The sequence below is a fragment of the Carassius auratus genome, chromosome 21 (assembly GCF_003368295.1).
Source record: "Carassius auratus strain Wakin chromosome 21, ASM336829v1, whole genome shotgun sequence".
Taxonomy (NCBI): Eukaryota; Metazoa; Chordata; class Actinopteri; order Cypriniformes; family Cyprinidae; genus Carassius; species Carassius auratus.
Genome location: NC_039263.1, coordinates 22,753,233 through 22,777,013, shown reverse-complemented (window position 1 = coordinate 22,777,013; position 23,781 = coordinate 22,753,233). Strand labels below are relative to the sequence as shown.

General features: G+C 37.0%; 2 protein-coding genes across 8 annotated transcripts; both read left to right on the top strand.

The window, feature by feature from the left end:
• Positions 1 to 1,821: 1,821 nt before the first annotated feature.
• Positions 1,822 to 11,294, top strand: LOC113038985 (tubulin-specific chaperone A-like). The gene is made up of 4 exons (XM_026196822.1): positions 1,822 to 2,008; positions 8,128 to 8,233; positions 9,270 to 9,356; positions 10,971 to 11,294. Exons 1-4 carry the CDS (start codon positions 1,956 to 1,958, stop codon positions 11,049 to 11,051), a joined length of 327 nt encoding a protein of 108 aa, XP_026052607.1. The 5' UTR covers positions 1,822 to 1,955; the 3' UTR covers positions 11,052 to 11,294.
• A 65-nt stretch (positions 11,295 to 11,359) lies between these two features.
• LOC113038984 (homeobox protein orthopedia B) lies at positions 11,360 to 23,023 on the top strand. 7 transcript variants are annotated; one of them, XM_026196816.1, is made up of 4 exons: positions 11,360 to 11,474; positions 11,562 to 11,644; positions 18,697 to 19,097; positions 21,787 to 23,023. In XM_026196816.1, the coding sequence occupies exons 1-4, from the start codon at positions 11,458 to 11,460 to the stop codon at positions 22,306 to 22,308; spliced, it is 1,023 nt and encodes a 340-aa protein (XP_026052601.1). In that variant the 5' UTR covers positions 11,360 to 11,457; the 3' UTR covers positions 22,309 to 23,023. The 7 variants fall into 7 exon arrangements, with proteins under 7 accessions (XP_026052601.1, XP_026052605.1, XP_026052606.1 ...); XM_026196820.1 differs by adding an exon at positions 11,912 to 11,988 and having other exon boundaries at positions 11,419 to 11,644; XM_026196821.1 differs by lacking the exons at positions 11,360 to 11,474; positions 11,562 to 11,644 and adding an exon at positions 11,663 to 11,988.
• Positions 23,024 to 23,781: the final 758 nt, after the last annotated feature.

Genomic DNA, 23,781 nt, shown 5'->3' with positions numbered 1-23,781 from the left:
CAGGGTAAATTATGGGTCGGGTTAGGTTTAGGGGCAGGGGTTGGGTTAAATTTATATTTTTGGACAATAATGTTGATCCAGGATCATCAAAGATGTTGATCCAGGAACATGTCTTACTTGGCAAAATCATGGCGACCCGCCCAAAGGCTTACATTTGAGTTGAAGAAAAAGGTGGATATAAACACAGTAACTGATCGGAAGTTTCGCACATTCACAGGAAACAGCTTAATTCAGCCTTGCAATTAGTGGATGAAGTCTAAAAGGTGTATATTTCATACAGCCAGAATAGATCATAAATGTACATATAGCATAGGCTACACATTACCTATGTAGCTACTTTTATTTATATAATGTTTTTTCTATATGTTTCTGTCTATTTTTATGCTACAAAATGCTGTTCTTCTGGTTTGTAATGGACTGCAGGCCAGTGCAAGGGCATTCTGTCCTGATGGCATCCTCTCCTTTTGCTACACCTGACCCTTTTTTATGATCAATAACCGTAAATGAGTCGATTTAGTGATATGATCATGAATCACGCGCGTCTCAATCTTCACTGGACAGTACTGCTGGGCGCGCAGTCTTTCTCAGTTACCCGGGTGTCTCTGCGCGTGGGCTCCGGCGGTGATGACATTCATCATTCCCCGCGCGATGTCTACAGTTTGACAACTCCTGACACGTGTGACATATCTCACTTCACCTGCTCCAGTCTAAAACATTACCTCCGGCAATCGAGGTGTCTATGATGTCCACTCTGCTTCCAGGAGCTGTGAGGAGTAGATCACACAGAGCCCAACACAAGAGCAGTGACCCGAATAACACTAAAGCGATTTCAACAACAATAATGTGATTATACAGTATAATATTTATAGAACTTCTCTGTCCCCTCAATTATAATATAATAATAAAATATTTGTAATGTCTAAACTAATAATAATAAGGTAAAACAAATTAAACATTACAAAATATTTAAAATATGATTTTTTTATATAAATTATAATTAATTACATCAATAGTTATTATTTATCAGTAATTATTATTACTTAACTAACTAATGGCAAACTTATCTGTCCAATTACTAACAATAATAAAACATAATCATGTAAAATATGTATAATAATATCTAAAATAACAATAGTAATAACATTCTAAGTAATTATTACAATTACAATTATAAAGTAACTATTACTAAATAAGTGTTTTAATAATATTAATTAGTAGTAGTAATAGTAGTAGAATTACTATTATTGAAATAGTTTTCAGTATTTTATCACTTCAAGCCTAACCTAATAAGTCCCCATAAATAGTAAAATACATAAATAAGAAAGGCCAGTGATATAAGTTATGCTGTATTTTTTTTTTTTTTTTTTTTTTACTAATAGATCTGTTTAATGTTCAATTGTATTATTAGTAATAGCTGCATATGATTTATATGGGTTAGCGTGTAGAAATATCAAACTCATTGATAATAATCAGCAGTAAAAGAAGATAGGTTAAGAAAGACATAATACCATGGTACTTTTATATACTATTTATGTTATTGAATGATTACTGTATGTACATGTACATGTACACTATGACATTTACATGACGTTCATAGATAAGCCTACTTAAAATAACTACCACTGCTAATTACAATGAACATTTATGTTGCTGGTGGTATTTTTTATTTTTGTTTTATTATTATAATTTTTTATTATTTTTATCGATTATTTATTGGCAAACAGCCTACTTAAATAACATTATGAAATGTAGTAAAAATAAATAAACAAATACATTTGCTTTATGAGTTGATCTTGGGACTGTCACGCGCTCGCTCTGCTTCATCTGCGCCTGCGTACATTTTCTGTTGTGTTGGTGCGTCTATGCTAACAGGCTAATTTCGGCTGCGCGTCTTTTATTATAAACATATTTATCCGCTTTATCTTCCGTTTGCACTGTTTCAAACAACACGATCAATGGCGGATCCAAGAATACGGCAAATTAAAATCAAGACTGGGGTGGTTAAACGGTAAGAAAGCTAAGAAATCTTATTTCTGAAGTGTGCTAATGTCACCAGCGCAAGGCCGCGGATTCACCGCGCCCCTCTACGGGCATACGCCGCAGATGAGTGTCCTCGTTAGGCAGAAGCTGTAAATACAGCCCGCTGCTCTGGCAGCTGCTTCAGCATTATCCAGAAGCTGAATATTCCGGTCACTTACAGTGCAGTGAATGCACATGTTATGCAACTCATAGGTGTTATTTGTTGATTTAAATTAGTTTTATGTGTTTAGTTCATGAGTCCAACATAATAGAAATGACAAATGCATCTTAATAAGGGATTGAATGAAGAATTTGAGGCTGTGTTAATGCAACATGCATTAAATATTTGTATACCCTGTCAGACAGTGTGTGTGTGTTTGTCTGGCCTATAATTAAACATAATCAAGAATGGTGTAATATGATTTCTGAGTCGTGTAGAAGATGTAATTGCTGATTATTGAATAAGTTAATTATGTTTTATATGTATTATGTATGTATGTGTTTTACAGAAGATATGTATTTAATGCATTTTATGTTTGAGTGTGTGTGTGTGTGTAAATGGATCAAAGGATAGACGTCCCATTTTAGTGCACACATCAAATTAAATGTACAAAGGTAATTTTATATACATAGAAAGCATATTGTATGAGTTAACAATAATATATTTTGTTAAAATGTTTATACAAAGGTAAAATAATGTTCCATTGTCATTCAGCGTAACAGATATTATTAATCTAAAAATAAAATAAGCTATTTTTATCTGTGCTTATTAAAATATATAAAAGTTACTAAATACTGAATTGTATTATTTTTAAGTTTTATATATATATATATATCTGTGTGTGTGTATACACACACACAACACACGTTTTTTGTTTGTTTTATTTTATAGTTTTAGTTTATTTATTTTTTTAATCTAGGATGAAAGCACAAACTTTGTAGCTTCAGATATGACCTGTGACCTACATATGATCCCAATGACTTTGATTATTTTTGGTCTGTACAACCTACAGTCCCCAGTATAACCAGGACTGTAGAAGCTTTTAACAGATGCTAGACTGGTATTAAAGTTGGTCATTTGTGTTCTGTGAGTGTCTCTGATCTTGGCTCATCCTATCCTCTCCTCACCCCTCCTTTATCTCTTCTCAATCCCCACCTGACTGCTGTTTGCATTGATTGACCAGATGAGGGCCTGATTGAGATGGGCCTGTTTGATAGGGCTGGTAATGGAAGTGTGGGAATGATTCTCTGTGTGATTGAGAAAGAGAGAGGGTTAGGAAACAACTCTCACACCATGCCAACACAGGAGACAACATCGTAATGAGCCGTGCAGCAATAAGAACCGTACACTCAGCCTGTCAAACTCAGCTGATGTTCACATAAGGGACCAATCACGTCTTGGTGTCTGAATTCATTTATGCTGAATTTGCTTATTGCGTCGTGGGCACTGTTGGTGTCGATTGATGATTTTATGATGGAACATTCCCGCTGTCAGGCCCAGCAATGGTAGACACATGGTTCGTGTCTCAGACATGTTTCTTCTGGATTTCCCATCTGTTTTTTGCTCTCTATGTGGATGGCCCAGCCTTGGTATTGATTCGAGCGGTGCGAGCTGCTTTGTTTTCTTTCAGCTGGGTCTTTAGGTTCTATAGATTTGTCTCAGATTCTCTCCCCATGCGAGCACAGGCCTCTGCGATTCACTCAGACTGGGCCTTCTCGGCTCCAGGTCAGATAATTGATTTTGTCCACCTCTGAACGCTGTATTGCTGAATTGCATTTCTTCATTTGTCAGGCCCGTGAGGTGTGGGCTGCTTGATGGTCACATGTAGTACTCATTTTAAGTCGGTTTGTATGTTTGCACTAGCTTCACTTTATATCTTCACCTGCTTTTGGCTCATGGATGATCTTTTTTTTTTTGTTCTGTATGGTCAAATATTGTCTTTGTTTTTACAATGAAAGCCAGTGCTGATATGAGGAAAACATGATGCCTGATACTGTCAATATAGGATAAAATATAATTTTCTATGTTGAAATACTATCCTGTCTGTGTAAACACAGAGGTTCCTTGGAATATTGTGAACGTGGGGAATATAATGTCCAACGTTTGACAAAAAAATAGCAGAATTGGAACTGTAGAGCATTACACTAGCAATGGCCAAGTTCAGGTTCAATTCCAAAGGAAAACATGAAGTGATATACCTTGAATGCAATGCAAGTCACCTTGAATAAAAGTGTCTGCCAAATGTTTAAAATTAAAACCGTTAATATGCTTTATCAATTATAAATGTCGTCAGAATATTTCAGGATCTGATTTGTCTTTTTCTTTTTTACAGAAAAAAGAGATCAAAAGAGAACTTTAATAAAATATAAAAGTTCAGCATGGTTGCCTCATTGTTTGTATATAATGCATTTTAAGTCATTTAAAAGGCTGTTGTTGTATTAGGTTTGTTTTTATAACCACAACATTTTTTTTATCTTAATACTTTGTAAATTATTATTAGAAGTAACAAAACCATTGATAATTTATGGTTTCCATGGCAAGACCGTTGTGTTAAAACCATGGCTAATATCCGTAAGGAACATGGAAACTCAGAGAGAATATTGGAGGAGTTGGTGGTGGTGAAAAAAACACCAAAAAAGTTTCACAGGATTATGAATGCACCTGAAAGTGATGCATGGGCTTCATTTTCTTCTTTTTTGTTTTTCTTGGCAGCGGATTGGTGATCTCTTTAAACTGGCATAGTTGTCCATCAGTTATGATCATTTGCATTGATGAGCAAACATGAGGTGCGTGCAGTCGCATGTGCTGATATGGGAATGGCGTGTCAAGGTGGTTTTTTTGAGCAACTGGGATGGTTTCCTCACTGAGAGTTGGTGCCCTAACCAAACTGCGTACTCTGTGACTAGGGAGCGGCGGTACAGACTCTAAAATACATTAGTGTATACAATGAGATATCACATTATAACTGCATATTCATGGTTTTTGCCAATAAAAACCACAAATGACACAATCTTTTGATGTAAAAATAAATAAATAAACAGAAATTCCGCCTTCGGCAATACACATGATTATATTTTATATAGACAATTTTGATTCTTATTTTTGCTATCAATAATGTACATTAGGTTATTTTTGTTAATTTCCTGTTATTTAGTTATAACAGGATAGTTATAATTAGATATTGCATTATCTTATGAGTTCATCATGAATTTTATCACGTGGCTTTTGTAGTACAAGAACTAGTATTATTATGGCAGTTATCAGTTCATTTTAAGGTACAATGCAGATTTTGGTGCTTCAAGTAGATTACTGTATCTAAACATTACAAAACTAAATGAAATACACAAATAGTAGTTGTAAAATATACAGTCATTTTGTAATACCTGAAATATTGTCAATGTATTTTAAGGTGAATTTCTGGCATACATCTAATGTTTTTCTACTGTAAGTTTACAGAGACATTTTTACGGTATGGTACTGTAAGTGGCATTTTTAACGTGGTTATGCCAGAGATTCTGGCACTGCTATTTGTAATTTTTTTTTTTGTGTGACCACACTGTTTCTGTGAAACTGCTGCTGGACAGTTTTATTAAATGACATATTGTAAAGTGGTCATCTTTCCACCAGTGACTCCTGTTCTCTCACTGTTTGGTGATGCAGGGCCATGAAGAGTTATCCTGAGGTGACGTGTCTACATGTTGTAAGACCTGCTGCTGCAGTACATGTGGGTGCATGTAATGTCAGTTAATTACCCTTTCAGGTCAAGCTCCTCTCATACTGCTGCATCCCTGAACTCCACGTCTTCAAATGCCTCCAGGGGCTTCCTGAAATGCCCTATGAAGCGGTCAAGATCTCATGCCAACTCAATAGTGTTCTCTGCTCAGTCTGAAGCATTTAGTCCAAACGTCTCACCAAATATCAATACATTCATCCTATAAAGAAATTCAATATTTTACAGAATTTTCTCTCCGTTTTGGCTTTGACAGCCGGATGGTGTTGGTCTAAAAGAACCACCTGCCAATTCCACATCTCGTCGTCGTCTTCTCGATCCACCGTTTCCGTACTACCCAATTTTTTTTTTCTTTTTGGTGATGTATTCCAGTCGTTGTTTTCTGGCCTAGCTCAGCGGATGCACTTAATAAAATGACAGACGTAATTTGCTTTTGTCACCGGGTCTCGTCGCCAGCCCGCCACCTCAAAAATACAGTATTAGAGGGGAGAGAATGTGTGTGTCGAGTCTAATTCTTTTCTCTATTTTCCAGAGAGATGCTTTTTCCATTAAGCTGAAGGAAGCAGCCCTGGCAGCCCCATTTACAGCTGCCCAGCTCCGCCCCTGCTATAAGCAGCTCCCCCATCACCCCGCAGAAACAAGAAATTAACATCAGCATGACACTTTTTCATTAGCCTGTCCCTCACTTTTATTAAAATGATGCTACACCCCGGTCTTTCCACCCCTCTGGCTTCCTCAATGCTTGCACCCCCTCTCTTTTTCCTGCGGTCTCATTTTTGTGCACATAACAGAGAAAGCCTTACCTTGAGCATATGTTGTGAATTGCACCAGGGCGTTGTGATTGAAGCCTGTTAAAACCAGCGTAATTGACGTAAAATATGACATATTGTCACAGGCGGAGATGAGTCTTACGGCATGCAGCCCGGGCTGGCAGTATGTTTGATTAATGGAGAAGTGTCTCCTACTTTCTCTCTCTCTCTTTCTCTGTCTAACACACACGCACATACACGGCTGATTTTATGAAAAATGAATTCCGCAACGCCATGTCGTCCCGACAAGCGAGCAGGCCGCAGACGGAAAGCGGCTATTAGCTAGAATCATTATCAATAGTGATATTTTCAAACTCCATTACGGCAATCAGGCCGCAAATTTATTCAGTGCATTTAGTTCATTTGGCCATAATTGATAAATAATCAAAATTTATCAATGTACTCGCTCTGCGTTTTCACTAACAATCAAGCAAAAGTGGCCCATTTGCCACCTGACTTGGTCCAAATTAGGGACTAAATTGATGATCAATTAATCCTAGTAGGGGCAGTACAGTGTCTTTGTGAGTGTGTGTGAGGGAGACGGAGACAGATTAGCATAGCGATCAGGAAGTAGCTGATGCAGTTTAGTGCCATGGCTAACAAGCATGCAGCTTTTCTGAGATTGACAGTACATGTCTTTAAGAAGGAGGAAGAAGACAAGAGACTTGGAAAGGGTGTTTACAGTAGAATATATAGCTAGGTGTTCCATTAATGGGTTTTAGTCTTGTGAGGAATCTTAAAGAAGTCTGTTAGCATCTTGCATTTGTTTTGTCTGAGTGTGTTTCACCAGTTCATGTTGTTACAAGTTTGTAGAGTTTGGGATAATTAAGATAAGAATATTTTATGCTTACCAAAGCAGCATTTCTTTGATCAAAAATGGTGTGAAAACAGTACTTTTGTATAATATAAGTACAGTTTAAAAGAACTGTTTTCTGTTTGAATATATAATGTAATTTAGTACTTAAAATTTTTGTATTACTACACTCTTCATTGTCGCTTGATCCTGTAGAAATCATTCAGTGTTGAAAACAGCTGTGCTGCTTCATATTTGTGTTCCCAGGATGAAAATAGAAAATTCAAAAGAACAGCACTTATTTAAAATAGAAACATTTTAGTGACTTTACTATCACTTTTGAACAATTCGATGCAGTCATGATTAATAAAAAGTATTAATTCCCCCCCAAAAAAAAAATATCTTACTGACCCCAAACTGTTAAATGGTAGTGTATTTAATTTCCAGAATATTGTCTGCATTTTAGTTGTCATCTTTGTTGTATTATGTTTATCAACCTAACTGAACTATACTTGCATTGTTTTTATTAGTGTAAAATGCAATAAAAAAAAAAAGTTAGTAATGTGAAACTTAAATTTAAAATTGGTTCTCTGATTTTAGGCCCTTAAAAGTAGTTTATTTGTATTTTGAGAGATCTCCAAGTTGGCTAGTTGTTTGACTTCATGGGGTAAATTCTTGACAGCATCGGATCGACAAACAAGTATTGAATTTTTTTTTTTGAGCAAAACTCACCTCTCACTATCTATTTTCATTCTTGTTTTTCTTTCTCTCTCAGTTTGGCCAAAGAGGAGGTGTTGTACATAAAGGAGGCAAAGCAGCAGGAAGAGAAGATTGAGCGTCTCAAGGCAGAGGCAGGAGATGAGTATTTAATCAAGAAACAGGTAAGAAGAATAAACTACCTGAAACAACAGCTCTGTTGAGAAACTTGAGACTCACTCATAAAATAATAGAACCATAAAAGTGCTACGTTTGGGGTCCAAAAGTGATGGAAAATGCAGCAGTAGGCAACTCCATTCAGGGATCCATTTCTTTATTTTTAATTAAAATATATGTGACCGTTCATTGTGCATCATATAGTATGTACTAGACTAATTCTATTGTTTTGGCATTGTCGACAACAACGAAAAATTAGGCACCTCATATGAACTCATGATGGTAAATATTTCACTGAAAAGATCATAATATTTATTTAGAGCTTATTTTGGTATGGTTATAAAAAAGATACCAGCCAACTGACCAGCAACGCTGAAGTCAATGTTAGTCACATTTAGCATTTGGCTGGATCGTAGAGAATTCTTAGACTGTAAAGAGAGTAAGTCATCAGTATTAATATCTGAACGCTATACTGCCAGGACCACTTGGTTGTTCTGCTGTGTTGAAGGAATTGCTCTGCTAACGGTGGAAGAGACCGAGCTGATTCAGTGTGGCAGCGCTGTGGGTGAAATCAGGCCGATTTTTAATGAGTTTTAATGTGCTGATGCAAAATTAATGACGTTATGTAACTTTAGAGGATTTTTGTAATTAACAACACATGCTGCTAATTTAGAGGTTCTCAAGGAGTAGTGGCCCATGTTCTCTCTCTCTCTTTTGCTTCTTTGTCTTCTTCACCTTCTGTCTGGAGTGAATGCATATATAGCTCTGTGTTAAAATGTACAATTCTGTCATGACTTACACATTTTCATATATAATGATAGTCATACAAATTAGATATTGATGGAGGTGGTACCAAGAACTTACATACTCACTCAACAAGGCGTTTTCCAGTGAGCTCCTTCAAATGCTTGATGAAGTAATAGAGACATATAAAATGCTCTCTCAGAATAAGAGAGATGTTCCGGGGTTTTATGTGAAATAAGGTGTCTTTTAGTTTAGTCGTAGTACAGAGCCAGTAAAGTCTCTTAAATGTGTCTTCAACAGATGGAGGTGTTGCAAGAGTCAAGAATGATGATCCCTGACTGCCATCGTCGTTTAGCCATAGCCCACGCTGAACTGCAACAACTGTTGGTGAGAATATGAAACGCACACACTGTTTCAGATGTTGACCCACCTGAAAGCTTTGAACTCACTGGCACTGTTAAAGAAATAGTTACCCTAAAATGAATATGATCTCACCCTCAGGCCATCCAAGATGTAGATGAATTTGTTTCTTCATCAGAACAGATTTGGAGTAACTTAGCCTCACAACACTTGTTCACCAGTGGATCCTCTGGAGTAAATGGGTGCCGTCAGAATGAGAGTCCAAACAGCTGATAAAAACATCACAATAATCCACAAGTTATCCACACCACTCCAGTCCATCAGTTAACGTCCCATGAGTCCATAATGCATGGTAACGCTTCTTTTAGTGGAAAAGTCTATCCCATGTCGTCCTCTCACACAAAACCCTCCCAACATAATTGTATAGAACTCTTTTAAACTGTTTCCACATGTAAATGTTGCTTGATCTGTGCATATTTCTCCCCTGATTCAGACAGTAGTTTAAGTTAATATCCATGTAATGGTAGTTGTTTCTTAAAAACATACAGCTTTTTGCTTCACAAGATGTTAACACTTGAATGACTGGAGTGGTGTGGATTATTGTGATGTTTGGACTCTCATTCTGACGGCACCCATTCACTGCAGAGGATCCATTGGTGGCCAAGTGATATTATACTAAATTTCTCCAAATCTGTTCCTGTGATGAAATAAACTCATCTGCGTCTTGGGGAACCAGAAGGTGAGTTTGTATAGTGTGAATATTGTATAGAAGGACATTTTTGTGTCCAGGCAGCTTCCAGGTTTTTGGGTCAGTGTTAAGCACTGGACACCTTGACATGGCAGAACTATCTGTTCAGGGGAAAACTGTGTGCTGTTCACTTCCGGTTGTTGCCGAATAGAGGAAGTAGATGATGACAGGGGCCACATTAATTAACATCAAACAAATCTGTGACTCCCCCCCCCCCCCCCCTCGCTGTGGCATCTCCTGTTTGTGTGAGTTTCGATAAATGTGTTTTTTAAAGCCTCTACCATTTTGTGTCAGAGTAAATCTTCCCGCCAGCCGCAGCTCAGTGAGGTTTCACACACACTCATTTCAGTTCATTAGTAATGTTGTCACGGCAATGGCCTCCATAGAAACCGTCGTCGATCGATTAGCATTGATATGACCTACTCTTCTCACTGCCTCCATTACATTTTCACACTGTGTTACGTGTGTGAGTGTGTTTGTTTGTCTGAAGTGCTGTGTGTGTGATTATCTGACAGGTTCGCTGAGTGAATTAGCTGTTTTTGGTCATGTAGTTAGTCCCTTTCATTGTGTTACTGTGATCTGATTTACTAAATCCAACTGGATGGAAATCTCCCACTCTGTAGACAATTGCTTTAAATTTATTTGGGCAGTTAAACACCTAGATGGTTGTGTATATAAGTGTAAATATTTTGTTAAATGTTGCATTTTTATTTTGACTAAAATTTGGTTTAATCTAATTATATTTATATAATTCATGATATTTGTAAATGACTAGGGTTGTAAGATGCATCATTTTCTACTGTGTATTTATTCATATTTAATTAACAAAATATTACTCATATTCATTAACACTCCAGATGCAGGCAATGACTTCAAACTGTTTTTATTTTCAGGAAACGGAAGAGGAACTGGCTGAGATGGAAGAATACAAGGAGGCTAGAACTGTTTTAGATTCAGTCAAGCTGGAAGGATGATGACACGATCGAATAAACACTCACAGACGCTGACGAACACACTGACATCCCAAGTGTCCATTCCATTTGTTCTGACCTGTTAAGCGTTTCAGAAGCAATGCGATGTGTTTACAAATTGCTTATGTTTCCGTTTTAATTTCAAGTTTTATATTGATTCATAATTTAATGACACTGTTTTCTTCCTAGCCTTCTGTGATCACATTTACACAATCATGAAATAAAGTTTCTTTTTATTATTTCAAACCCTTCTGTTTCCTTCATGCATATAGTTATTATTGAATACTGTTTTTTTTTTTTTTCAGCTCTATCTTCAGTCCATTTATAGTGTTACTTTTTTTAGATAAGAGCTTCGCCTACTGGAAAGGAAAAAAATTGACACATCTTTGATTTCTTGTAAGCATTTCAAATGTATTCCTGCTGCAGGTATGTGTGACTACACAAAGCTGAATTAATATGTAAAACAGTAGCCTTTGTTTTGATATAAGATGCCATATGTTTCCCTCCTCGTAGGACTGCAGTAATTAATACAGAAAAAGAACCTGGATGTCAATCACGGGGACAGGATTTTCTCTCCTACATGCAGAGGGAGACAGGTATAGCATGAAAAACTAATATATGATGAGAATATATTTCCAGCTCTCCTAAAAGGACACTGACCTCCGCTGGCCAGATCCTCTCATGCAAGCAAGTGCACAAGGCTGCTTTGACCTATTTGCTGGAATAACAAATGCATATTCTGCAATTTCAACATAATTACATCATTTGAATTCAGGGTGTATTTTGTAGGCTATGAATGTCTGTCATTTTATATTAGCTATGAATATTTGATAATGGAAGGCCTATTTCTGATCCTCTGGTAGAGATTGCATCAAGCTTTTGCCAGTCTCTCAGCTATTACAATCAGCATTGCCAAAGTAAATGGTGAAATATCATATAGGTGAGTTTTTTTTTTTTAACCGTACTCTTCAGTTGTCTGTATGCTTATGTATTGTTTTCTATTTAAAGTGGCCCTAAAACTATTTGGACAATCAAACTTAAATGCGAATGTATATTGTTGCATTCAATAACAAAAGCAAACACCATACATAAGGTAATAAAACCAAGTGGCATTTATTTTTAAGAGATGACATAAACCGTTTTCAAGCAAGACATTTCATAATTTTTTGTTTTAATTAAATAATAGAAATACTGTTTTTAAAAAAAGACTGAACTGTTTAGACACTTTGTTGAATATTTGTGATGGGCCACCTGTGATTGATAAATGATAATCACAAATTAATCCACTAAAAATCATCTTTGGCCCAGGTATAATGTAAGTTACTTCTGATGAAAATATTTACATGTATTTATTTATGTATTCATATAATTATATATTGAATATAAATATATTTAATATATTTGTCATATATGTAAGTGCATGTGTGTGTATTTATATATACATAAATCTATATAAATGTGTATATATATATATATATATATATATATATATATATATATATATACATAACAAAACAATAGACATTACACATGTAAACAAAACTTATTTTGAATGTGATTAATGGTTCGACAGCATATATATATATATATATATATATATATATATATATATATATATATAAATTATGCGGTGTATAACGCAAATATAATTTTTTTGTCTAGGGCTTTCCACATAGCGTTGCACTGTTGTGATTAGGTGTTGTTTTAATGTTGTCCTTTTCAATGGGTGTTTCCTCAGTGAAAAATAATTGAAGGGATTTCTGTCCGGTTCATCACACAGTCGCGTCTTAGGTCCGCCTAATACAGTGCGTTTTGAAATGTGTTTCGGGGTTGTTGTTGTTGCCGAAGGAGCAGATGAATTCGGGTTCCATTTGGCTCGGTCTTCATTCTACAGATTTCGATAATTATCGGGTTCACCCCGAAGCCTCATTATAGCGCTAATGAGGCGCCGCCACTCCGTGACACCCAACCGCTCCATCTCGTTAAGGAAATCGCTCTTCAATGCTGATTATTTTATTTGGAGCCATAATTATATTTCTTTCGGATAAATCACGGTCTAATCGAGTCCGTTCGGAGGGCAGCGCCTCTAATTGGAGCATGAGATGCAGCGACGGGCGCGCGCTACCTGAGTCTGCTCGCGCGACCGGAGGAACCGAGCACCTGATGGATGGGGGGGGGGGACTCTTCATCACTCCTCCTCCTCCTCCTCCTCCAGCTAAAACACAACAACTTATTACCTTTTATCCCCCCGACTGTCACCGCATCACCTGCACGAAACAAGAATCTAATTTGTTAAACTGGCATTTCTGCAGACGGACGATCGATTTTCTCTTTAGAATTCTCTAAATGAGTGAATATAGACGCCCCGTGAAACACATTCCGCCGTGAGGAGAAAGAGCTGCACGGATATGTGTGCGGAGCAGGTTTGTTTATGTTGTGTGGACCCCCTTAAGGACAGTGAGACTTCAAATCACTAATAACTGTTTGAATGAAGCCAGCAAACGTGTGTATTAGGAGAAAAATTACTCAAAATGTACAAAGTGGCTAACTTGAAAGAAGTGGTCAAATATTTTCCATAAAATGAATAATAATAATATAGTTTATATAATTTATATTTAATATTATTTATTGTTATAGAGTCAGTAGGAATGTAAATATGCTACATATTTTTTAAGGACTATTTCATTTTAAACCTAGCCTAATTATAGACCTATTTCAACTATTTCAATCATGTATATTTATATGTATATAATAAAAACATATAATTTATTATTATTATTTTGAGGACAGGAGAAGTTTACAAATACGTGCCAATGCCATATAATTTATTTTTTATTATTTTATAGTTATTGCAGATATGTTGCTTTAACAATTATGCAATTAACTAAGAATGTGATTATGCAACATTTTGGAGTCAAAATATGTTTACAGACTTTGGATAAATCTGACAAAACCTCCTATATCCGTCCCTGAAGGGAAGAGTAGTGCACTTAAAAACTTTTTTTCGTCCACCACTTTAATGTGAATGACTTCGAGGTTGGTTTTATTGTTTAGTTTTACATGGTTGTTTTATTTGATAGTAATCAGTAGTCATTTATAAAAGTCTTTTTTTTTTCTTTTTTTTAGTCTTTATAGGTCACCATTTATGTGATATAATAAGATTTAATCATATAAAATAAAATATATATTGTTAATATAAAATGCTTCCTTTTGCGCGATTGGTTAGGGTTAGTGATTATTAGTCTGTATGTAGCTATAATTTGGCTTGAATTGAAACGTGTTTGTGTGCTGGTGGAGAAGCAAAATCATGCATGTTTGGAAATGTGTCCTTCTTGTCAGTGCGCGTGCGGGACAGATGTGATGCTGGAAATGAAGGCCATGAGACTCGATGAAAATCCCTCCACAATGAGCGAGGGAGCAGAAATCTCTCAGCTCCAGACCGCGTTCAGAATTACATTTGTTTTTCTTGTGATTTTATTAAAAGTCACTCCTCATCTCCAGAGCGCGTGAAAATGTCTACTTTCCACTCAGATGCGCCGCATTAACTTGCAGGGCGCGAGTTTGTTTGTTTGTCTATTTTTATTTATATGCAGCGTAAGATTGATGCGAGCTTGTTATCGCTATCTGCTGGGAGAGAGATGCAACTCAGCTTTGCTTCTGAATCACCTCCCAAATTACCCTCCTTCTCTCTCTCGCCCCCCCCCCCCCCCTCTCTCTCTCTCTCTCTCTCTCGTGACACACTCAGTAGGCTATCACTGATGCATAACTTCTGTAATCACTGCGTCTTAGAAAATTAGTGAACATTATAGATGTGTTACTACTACTTCCTTTATTTTTTATAGACAATACATATTATGTATATTAAAGTGATAAAAATAGGGTTATTACTGTTTATAACTTAAATATTACGGGGATAGTGCAGTATGTTTGCTTTAACGTCACACAAATTTAACCATAGGATATAAGCTTTTGCTATTATTACAACATTACAAATATATAGGTTTATTAAAGTTAGTATTATTACTGTTTTAACTTAAATATAACGAGGTCAGTGCATTTGTGTTAACGTCACTTCAATTAGCCAGATGTTTTATATATATATATATATATATATATATATATATATATATATATTTTTTTTTTTTTTTTTTTTTTTGATTTGATCGTTTTAGTGCATTAAATCCGTTTTTTGAAGGAAAATATTTTCAAAAATATTTTGGGAAAATTCTCTGATTCTGTTTTTGGGCTGATTGTTTGGTGATACAATAACAAATATTATTAGTGGTTATATATTTACATTGTTAGCTGTTTTTCGTGTGCATGTTGTATATACCATAGTGTAAATATATAATACATAGCCTATTATTATTTAAATTAGCCTATTACTCGTTTTGTTAATGGTAAAGTTACTAAAGTAGTGTGCTGGTCGTATTATGCGTTTTGATTTGTAGCTTTTTATTGTGTTGATTCCTGAACTTTAGTTGTGATCACCACCTTTTGCTGCAGCTCAGAGAACCTAGAGATTTTTTTTCATTACTGGTGAGGTCAGGAAACAGTTGTGTATCCCCCTCAAATGCATTTAATAAAATGTTTTGCTTCGCTTCGCGTTTCACAAATAAAGCTTGAAATCCCCTTGCTGGCGGCAGGCCGGGTATTGGTGTACAGAAATTCAATCTGTACATTTTGTACGAGGTAAACAGACGAAATGAATTGCATTAGAGCAAGCCAATGTATTTCCAGCCAGCCAGTTTTCAGCCCTTGCTCCGTTTGTGTGCAACAATCTAAAACTTATTTATTAGGGGAAAACCACTTGATCCGATGCACAAAATAAAAAAAAGCTCTTTCAGCCGAATAGAGACAAAAGCAAGCAGTAAGACGATATAAGAATTTTAATTGAAGGTCACAGCTTGCACGCTATATTTGTTCATGTTTTATGAAGTGCAGGGCAGCCCTTCATTCGTATGTCCCCTTGAAAGCATCGTTAGGCGTCTGTCGCACTTTTAGTCCGTTAAATATGACCGTGTGCCTCCAGAAGAGTGATTCACTTCTGTTTGTGCAGCTATAAAAGGATCGAGCTATTGAAAAGTCGTAAAATGAAGCGCGCTATCAATCACGCAGCAACTGTTCAGAACAAACAATGTAATGATTTCACATGATCGTTATTGTTGAGGCAATGCAGTTGATTTTCTAGCTGCGATACGCGGGCAAAAACAAATGTGAGCAGCGATAAAGGCGTTAGTCCATGCATGTGAATAATATCAAATCGTACAAATTTAAAAACAAAATAATGGTTCCATTTAGAACCAGAACTTATCGTTGGAGAAGGTGCTTTTCAAGAACTTTTATTTTGTAGTCTGTAAACGAAAAAGGGGATCAAATTATTACAACTCCGGCAAGGTAAAACAACACAACCGCGTTCGATTTATATTTACGTCTCTGTTATAAAGCCACATCCACATCCCAATTCAGAAAGCCTCAGTCTATTTCCTGGCCAAAAGCGAAGTGTGAGATGAACACAAACCCGAGATCTTCCATTACGCGCCCGGTGCCTCGTTCGCCTTCTCTGACATTTCGGATATCAAAACGCAGAGCAAGAACAATTGTTTCCAAATTGAATCCGCACTCTCTTCCTTTCCTCATTTTCAGAGAGGCATATACATTTCCCCGGCGAGTCAAGAGTCGCATCTGACCCGGCGTCTGGAAGCGAGCGCTCTTGTTCTTACCAGCAGATTGGTGGCTTGTCAAAAAAAGAGTGGAAAGTTTCTCGCTCGGACGCGTCCTTTGTGCGCGCTGAAAAGACACCATTCACTCTTGCAAATAAAGGAGTTCTTTAAACCATCCCACTGACATCTGCTTAGAGTCTGTTTGCGCTGGTTGTCTGATATTTTTCATCGGCTCCGCGTGTGACAAAAGCTATTGTGTTAATTGGTGTAAATGCAGGTTCGTTTATTGGTGGGCTGCACTGGCACTCGAGTGGTCTTTGCATGAAATAAATCAAGTTAATTTGGGGCAATTGGATGAAAAATCAATGCAACGAATACAATTTGTCAGTGTAGAGTGTTTAAAGTCTAAATGTATCTATTTTGGTGCGAAAGTCCTCGCACTCCCCCTTGCTTCGGCGGGGTTTCCCTGTGTCTGCGCGCATCAGCCCTGGAAGCCTATTTCTGACTCTGACTTTCCACCGAATTATGCACATAATTTGCTCACATATCATTTACTCTTAAGTTCCTCCCGCCGTGACAGTCGGGCCTAAACACTACTAAATCAGCCCTAATTTATACTGATCTCGCTAATAATCGCAATAAAAAAGCTTATAGATTTGGCACTAATTACATAAAAGCCTAATGATGTTGAAAATTACCCTGGTTTGAGATGTATGGCTAATCTAAACTTTGTTGTTGGCTGCCCCGGGCTACTAGAAACATTAGAAGAGGTTCACTTCGTCTCCAAATGGCGAGAGTTGGACATGGCACGACAGGAAGGCCGCGTTTTTTTCCACGAGGAAACGCGAAATTATCACTAACGATTAAGTGACAATAGTGGAAAATCTCGGGGAACTTTTTAATTAAACCGCAAAACCCGCTGGAGATTGTTTTTTGGATGTAATGCACACGCGTAAAACCCAGGCAAATCAAATGAGTTCGTATCATTCGCGGTTTAATCGTTCAGTCCAGTAATAAACTTCGGGAAGCCATTACTAAACCATAAGGCTTTGATAAGGATGACACGTTTATATAACAATAGTTTAATTCGTTGTTTCTCCTCAAATAATAAGGGCCCCCATCAACGGTTCTGGCATCACGCTCAATTAAACAAATTCTGAGGGAGTTTCTCGAATAGCTTTCTGAAAGAGGTCATTGTATAGGTTATAATTTGGGAGTCGGGATCAAAAACGAGGAGAAATGAACTTGGGAGGGCAGCAAGAGAGGCATCGCGCGCATCTGACACCTCCAGCCTTCAACGCTGATTGGCTCTCATTTGAAGGGGCTCATGGGTTCATTCAACTATTAAGCGCCTCCCAGTTTCTCTAAAGGACATTATAATGCAAGGAACCTCCTTTTTAACCACAAACCGAATTTGCTTTCATTTAGGCCATATATATTTTTTAAATAGTTTAAAGTCATAGAGATTTTTTTGGAAAAGCATTTCGCCCTGGAGCGGTGCGCGATGCTTTCGCACGCCGACCTGCTGGATGCTCGCCTCGGTGAGTTGTCAACGCCAAACTCCGGTCTGCAACTCTACTGTAAGCTGGAGGACTCTTCTCATCTAAATCAAGCAGAGAAAATTGACAATTTGTCTCTTATTTTATCTTAATTCGATTTAAGCGAACTAATTCATTGGAAAAGTAATCATTATTATTATATTACGCAGTAATTTGATTTAGACGTTTTCCAAGAAATTGAGGGAGTATCAAATGGAATTAGGTATTTTAAAAGATGACATCGTTGTGGGCTAATTTTTCCTCATTATTTGCTCTTTGTGGCTGTAATGACAAATAGCAAATGGTAGTTTTTGCATGAAACAAGTGCTTGCTTTGACTGTCTAGAAATGTGATTTTTTTTCTTGCACTAACACTTCTCTCTTTTTTCAGCAATGCTCGGTGCAGATTATGAGCTCACTCAGTTTCGACCTGTTTTATCTGCTTCAGGGATGAAGGATGCCGCGGCCGAGCTTCTGGGTCACAGGGAGGCATTGAAATGCAGGCTGGGCGGCGGCGGAACTGACCCGGGCCACCCCGGAGAACTCGCCCCGGTCTCCGACGCAGTGGAAGGGGCCACCCTTCTCCCCGGAGACGATATCAACAGTGCTGGATCCAATCCGCCGGGTGTGGCGGTGAACAGTAAGGAACAGGAGAAGCAACAGCAGCAGCAACAGAACCCCACTCAGTCCAGCGGCCAGCAGAGTCAGAAACAGAAACGGCACCGGACTCGCTTTACTCCGGCTCAGCTTAACGAGCTGGAACGCAGCTTCGCCAAAACCCACTATCCGGACATCTTCATGCGCGAGGAGCTCGCGCTGCGGATCGGCCTGACGGAATCACGCGTGCAGGTGAGTCCGGTGGAGACCGTTCAGCAACACAGGTCTCGAATTATTTTATTCACACTATTATTGTTAAATCGACGTTAACATTGTATTAATCCTGTGCAATATATATGGGATATTTTCATAAAATATTAAGCGTTATTATAGTCTGCATCATGATGTTTGAAATAAAAAAAGTGAATCGATACATTTAAAGCAACACATTATTATTATTATTATTCGGATTATATTTTCTATAAAGGGCATTCCAATTTAATAGTTAGGTAGATAAATAGGCTAGATATTTGTTAAACTTAATGTTTATTATTAGAAATACGAAGTCTAAGAGATAACGAAATGAAAACGCGTTGTCATTTAATTTTAAGAAGACCATTTTTTTTGCATTTGCATTTCTGTTTACTTACACGATGAGCCGAAAGGTAATGTTTTTGTCGATAGTAGCCTACATGAGCACAAAAATAATTGCAATAATAATAAAACTGATTATTAAAATGCTTTTAAATATTGAAAACATATCCGAGCGAACTCTATCGTAGATAAAAAAACAACAACAAAAAAACAATTATAAATAAAAATTACAAAACTCTTAAATTCATATTAATATTAGGTGTAAACATCCAATGGTGTTTAAAACGAAAAGGCATGTCCTGTGTATTATTTTTTATTATTTCTAGCATTTTTTATTTTTGTTTTTGTGTTAAAAATAAGACAAACATTATATTAATCCCAATCTAACGAATATTCCCCTTGATTCTAAAATCGTGTTTATACAACGCCTCCGTAAACCTTTACGCATCATATAGGTTTTATTTCTTTTATTTATGTATTATAATGATATACGTATTGCTGTTTCTATAGGCCTATTTGTATCTGATTCAGGTTATGTTTATTTAGGCTAGCAAACATTTTCATGGCTCTTGAAAATGCGCCCATTTAAAACGCGGCGCGCTTCTCATGATTATTTTATTGTTCAGGTCATCTTCCTTTTACAATACCATTATTGTTATCTCAGCCATTGGAGCAGACCGATATCTTAATCACTTTTATAAGATTATGACTCGTGCTGCTGCTGTGATTGGTGGTCAGCTGCGAATGCAGCGGTAAATGAACCCGCGAGACAAGTGTGCATTCCAGCGCTCTGTCCGTGATCTATAGTGCCTCATTATATATGTATAGCTTTCCGAGTTGATAGTGCAATAAAACCAAGACCATTATTATTAACCAATTTCAGAATTATTTATAACCTAACAGGCTTATTAAACTCAATGCGTAAGAAGACTATTCTGCGTAAAAGTATAACCATCATAATTAGCAGGACTGAGACTCTGCCCCAACTATTGTATTTACATAAAAAATAAAAGAGTGGCATGCTGACCGCGCGGTGATCTCCTAAAATGTTGCACGAATTTTTCGCGCTCTCGTGAAATAGGTCTGTCAGCGTGCACGTCTTGATGACGGGCGCGCGGATGGTGCTCTGTCTTTTTTTAATGGTATGAGAAATTGCATTTTCTTTTATCCTCTGAAGTGTAATGCATTTGAGGCCGGATTTCACGGCTGGCTGCGTGGAGTGGGATTCGGGGATATAATATGAACCCCTCCATATTTTCTCCCCTTTTCGTTGGGTCAAAATCTGCTCGTTAATCATTGTGAGCGTGCCTGAGATCTCTATAAACCTGAAGGACCTCGGGAAATAAACACCCTGTTCGTCTTTTGCGGCCCAGGGTGGGCCTTTTTACGCCCTGGTGTTGTTAAATCGAACACATGGAGTGTCTAAATATTATGATGCCTTATCATTTAAAGCAGCATTAACAGCACAATTTTCTGATGTCGAGACGTTTATCAAGGAAAGAAGCAAAATGAAAACAAACTAAAATAAAAAATGTTGGCTATACAGTCTGAAGTGAACACTTGCGATAGCTATTTCGAGCTAATGTATCTCATAAAATACTTTTTGTACTTCAGTAAATTTCACAATTAATTACAAAGAAACGCTAATTAGCATATTGAATTAAACAAGACAGTTTTAAAATAGAAAAACTAAAATAGCATTTTCACTTGCTCCAATAATAATTTCTAACCCTACAGTGTTAATTGATATATTAAGGTTGATTCAGAACTATTTAATTGAGATGATATTCAATGTGTTGTTTATATTATTTTAATGTCACTGATAGCATACAAACAAACGAATAAGCAATGCTTCAATAATGTTTCTATTGTGTTCACTTTCACTTCACTTTCACTTTCACTTTCACTTAAATGTATGCTATTTCTGCTCATATGTCCATCTGTAATTTTCTTTTGTGCAACGTACATGTTTGTGCATCTAGCCTATTTCTTTAGCATCCTTAGAACTATTCGTTGTAGAACCAAGATACCAAAACATTTATTGATTTTTAACTATAATGTGACATCAAGAACTTTATGTTCATGGTTTAAGAAACACACACACAATATAGTGTTTGTTTTAGAATGAGCATTTATTATTTTATTTTCTGTTTGATTTATTTTAGTGAACGTAAAATATACCAAAAACACCAATACATTGTATTAGTCACACAAGATGTCCCAATGAGCAATATTCTATGTAACATTGCTGTTTATTAAACTAACTATTATTAAATGCCCACTTTTACATCCATTCTAGCGCAATCTAAGCATTTCTGACAGCTTTTTTTGTTCCCTCTGCTCGCAGGTTTGGTTTCAGAACCGACGCGCCAAATGGAAGAAGCGCAAGAAGACCACCAACGTGTTTCGCGCTCCCGGCACTTTGCTGCCCACTCACCACGGCCTAGCGCAGTTTGGCTCCGCTGCGGCGGCCGCGGCAGCCATGGGCGACAGCTTGTGCTCTTTCCACGCTAATGACACCCGATGGGCGGCGGCCGGGATGCCGGGAGTCTCCCAGCTGCAGTTACCGCCCGCCCTAGGCCGACAACAAGCCATGGCACAGTCTCTATCCCAGTGCAGCCTGGGCGCCGGACCACCGCCCAGCTCCATGAGCCTGTCCAACATGTCCTCCAACGGCTCCGGCCTCCAGTCCCACCTCTACCAACCCACCTTCCCCGGCATGGTGCCCGCGTCGCTCTCTGGCCCCACCAACGTGACCGGCTCGCCTCAGCTGTGTAGCTCCCCGGACACTGACGTCTGGAGAGGGACGAGCATCGCGTCCCTGCGCCGCAAAGCACTGGAGCACACAGTGTCCATGAGTTTCACCTAATACTTTGAACGTGTTTCTCGTCCATCCGTCATTTCTGGCCCAGTGACGCACAAGGAAGTCTAAGGATAGGCCAACGACTGTCCTGTAGTAAACATGAACTGTGCGCACCAGATGGAAATAAAACCTAAAGCATCATAGGCTGAAAATAAAAACGAAATGTATTTATTTATGATGTCCTATTTATTTATTTATTTATTTATTTATTAGCACTTTCGTTTTGCAAATTCAAAAATGTCAACAACCTGGACAGAAAAATCCTGCACATTTGCATTTGAGAAAAAAGGTGAGAGACGGTGCACTAGTTATTATCATTATTATTATTATTATTATTATTATTATTATTATTATGAAAGAAATCGTTCAGATTTTAGGACTGTTTTATGATTCGGTGGAAGAAAGAAAGGAAAGTGTCTCAAAAAGAATGAAGAAACTGCATGTGCCGACCAAGGTAAAGAACAACACAACAACGGGGAACTGTCATTTAAAAGAAAAGTATGACTTTGTTATATGCTGTTATATAAGATGTTTTGTGTAGATAACGCATTCTTAACTTGTTCTCATTCGGTCAGTTTGTGATATGTTCTCAGTTCATGTATGTGCTTATACCAATATAACTTTCTTAAATGTTTGATCTTATTCTTAAAGGCTGTTTTGTTTCCTGGACATGTTTATAACGATTGAATGTAAATTAACAAATAAAATCATTTTCAATATGTCATTATTGACACCTCTCGTCTTCTTGTTGTTCTTGGGAATTCTGTGGGGAAAACAGAACTTTATTTATTTGATGATTAATTAATAGGTAACACTTTATTTTAACTTATAGTCTAATGTTTAACGGGCCTATTTTACATTCAAATTAGTTGGAAACTAAGTAAAACCTCAATTTTCATATATTTATAATTATTTTGGAATGCATACGAACTACTGATCTGCATTATAATGTCTGCTTATGGCTTGTTATTGAACTTTATTAAGGGTTATCCAACCTAGTATTATCTCTTCCAACACCACGTTTTTCTTCTCGTTTGGAGATGTTGCAGGGGGCGACACAAACTCGATCTCTGATTGGCTCTCGGGCTTTTGAATTATGACATCATAGATGAAAAATCAGGGTTTAGCCAAATACAATATCAAGAGCGCGCCATCACTGTCTGTCTTTAAGACCACTGCGATAATAGCCTATTACAATCATGCATATATATGAAATAATTTATAATTCATACAGCCATAATAGAATTATGCTAACTTAAATGTATTTTAGCTTATAACATAAGAATATAATATAATAGAATAGAATAGGTAATAAAAGGGATCGATTTAATTCTCAGACGCATATTTATGATTGGAATGATCTGCATGAATTTAATTAAATTTGCTTATTAAATCACAATTCAAGAGCGTTGTTATATACGTTTATGTAAAATCTAATCTTCTGTTATACATTGAAAAAATTAGGTTGAGGTTAAAAGC

Excerpts from the sequence above, each read along its gene's own strand:
- LOC113038985 (XM_026196822.1), top strand. The coding sequence starts at position 1,956 with ATGGCGGATCCAAGAATACGGCAAATTAAAATCAAGACTGGGGTGGTT. Across the intron at positions 8,234-9,269 it reads AGTATTTAATCAAGAAACAG|ATGGAGGTGTTGCAAGAGTC; the intron begins GTAAGAAGAATA and ends TGTCTTCAACAG. Across the intron at positions 9,357-10,970 it reads CTGAACTGCAACAACTGTTG|GAAACGGAAGAGGAACTGGC; the intron begins GTGAGAATATGA and ends TTTTATTTTCAG.
- LOC113038984 (XM_026196814.1), top strand. The coding sequence starts at position 18,216 with ATGCTTTCGCACGCCGACCTGCTGGATGCTCGCCTCGGTGAGTTGTCA. Across the intron at positions 18,292-18,639 it reads CTCCGGTCTGCAACTCTACT|CAATGCTCGGTGCAGATTAT; the intron begins GTAAGCTGGAGG and ends CTCTTTTTTCAG. Across the intron at positions 19,098-21,786 it reads TGACGGAATCACGCGTGCAG|GTTTGGTTTCAGAACCGACG; the intron begins GTGAGTCCGGTG and ends CTCTGCTCGCAG.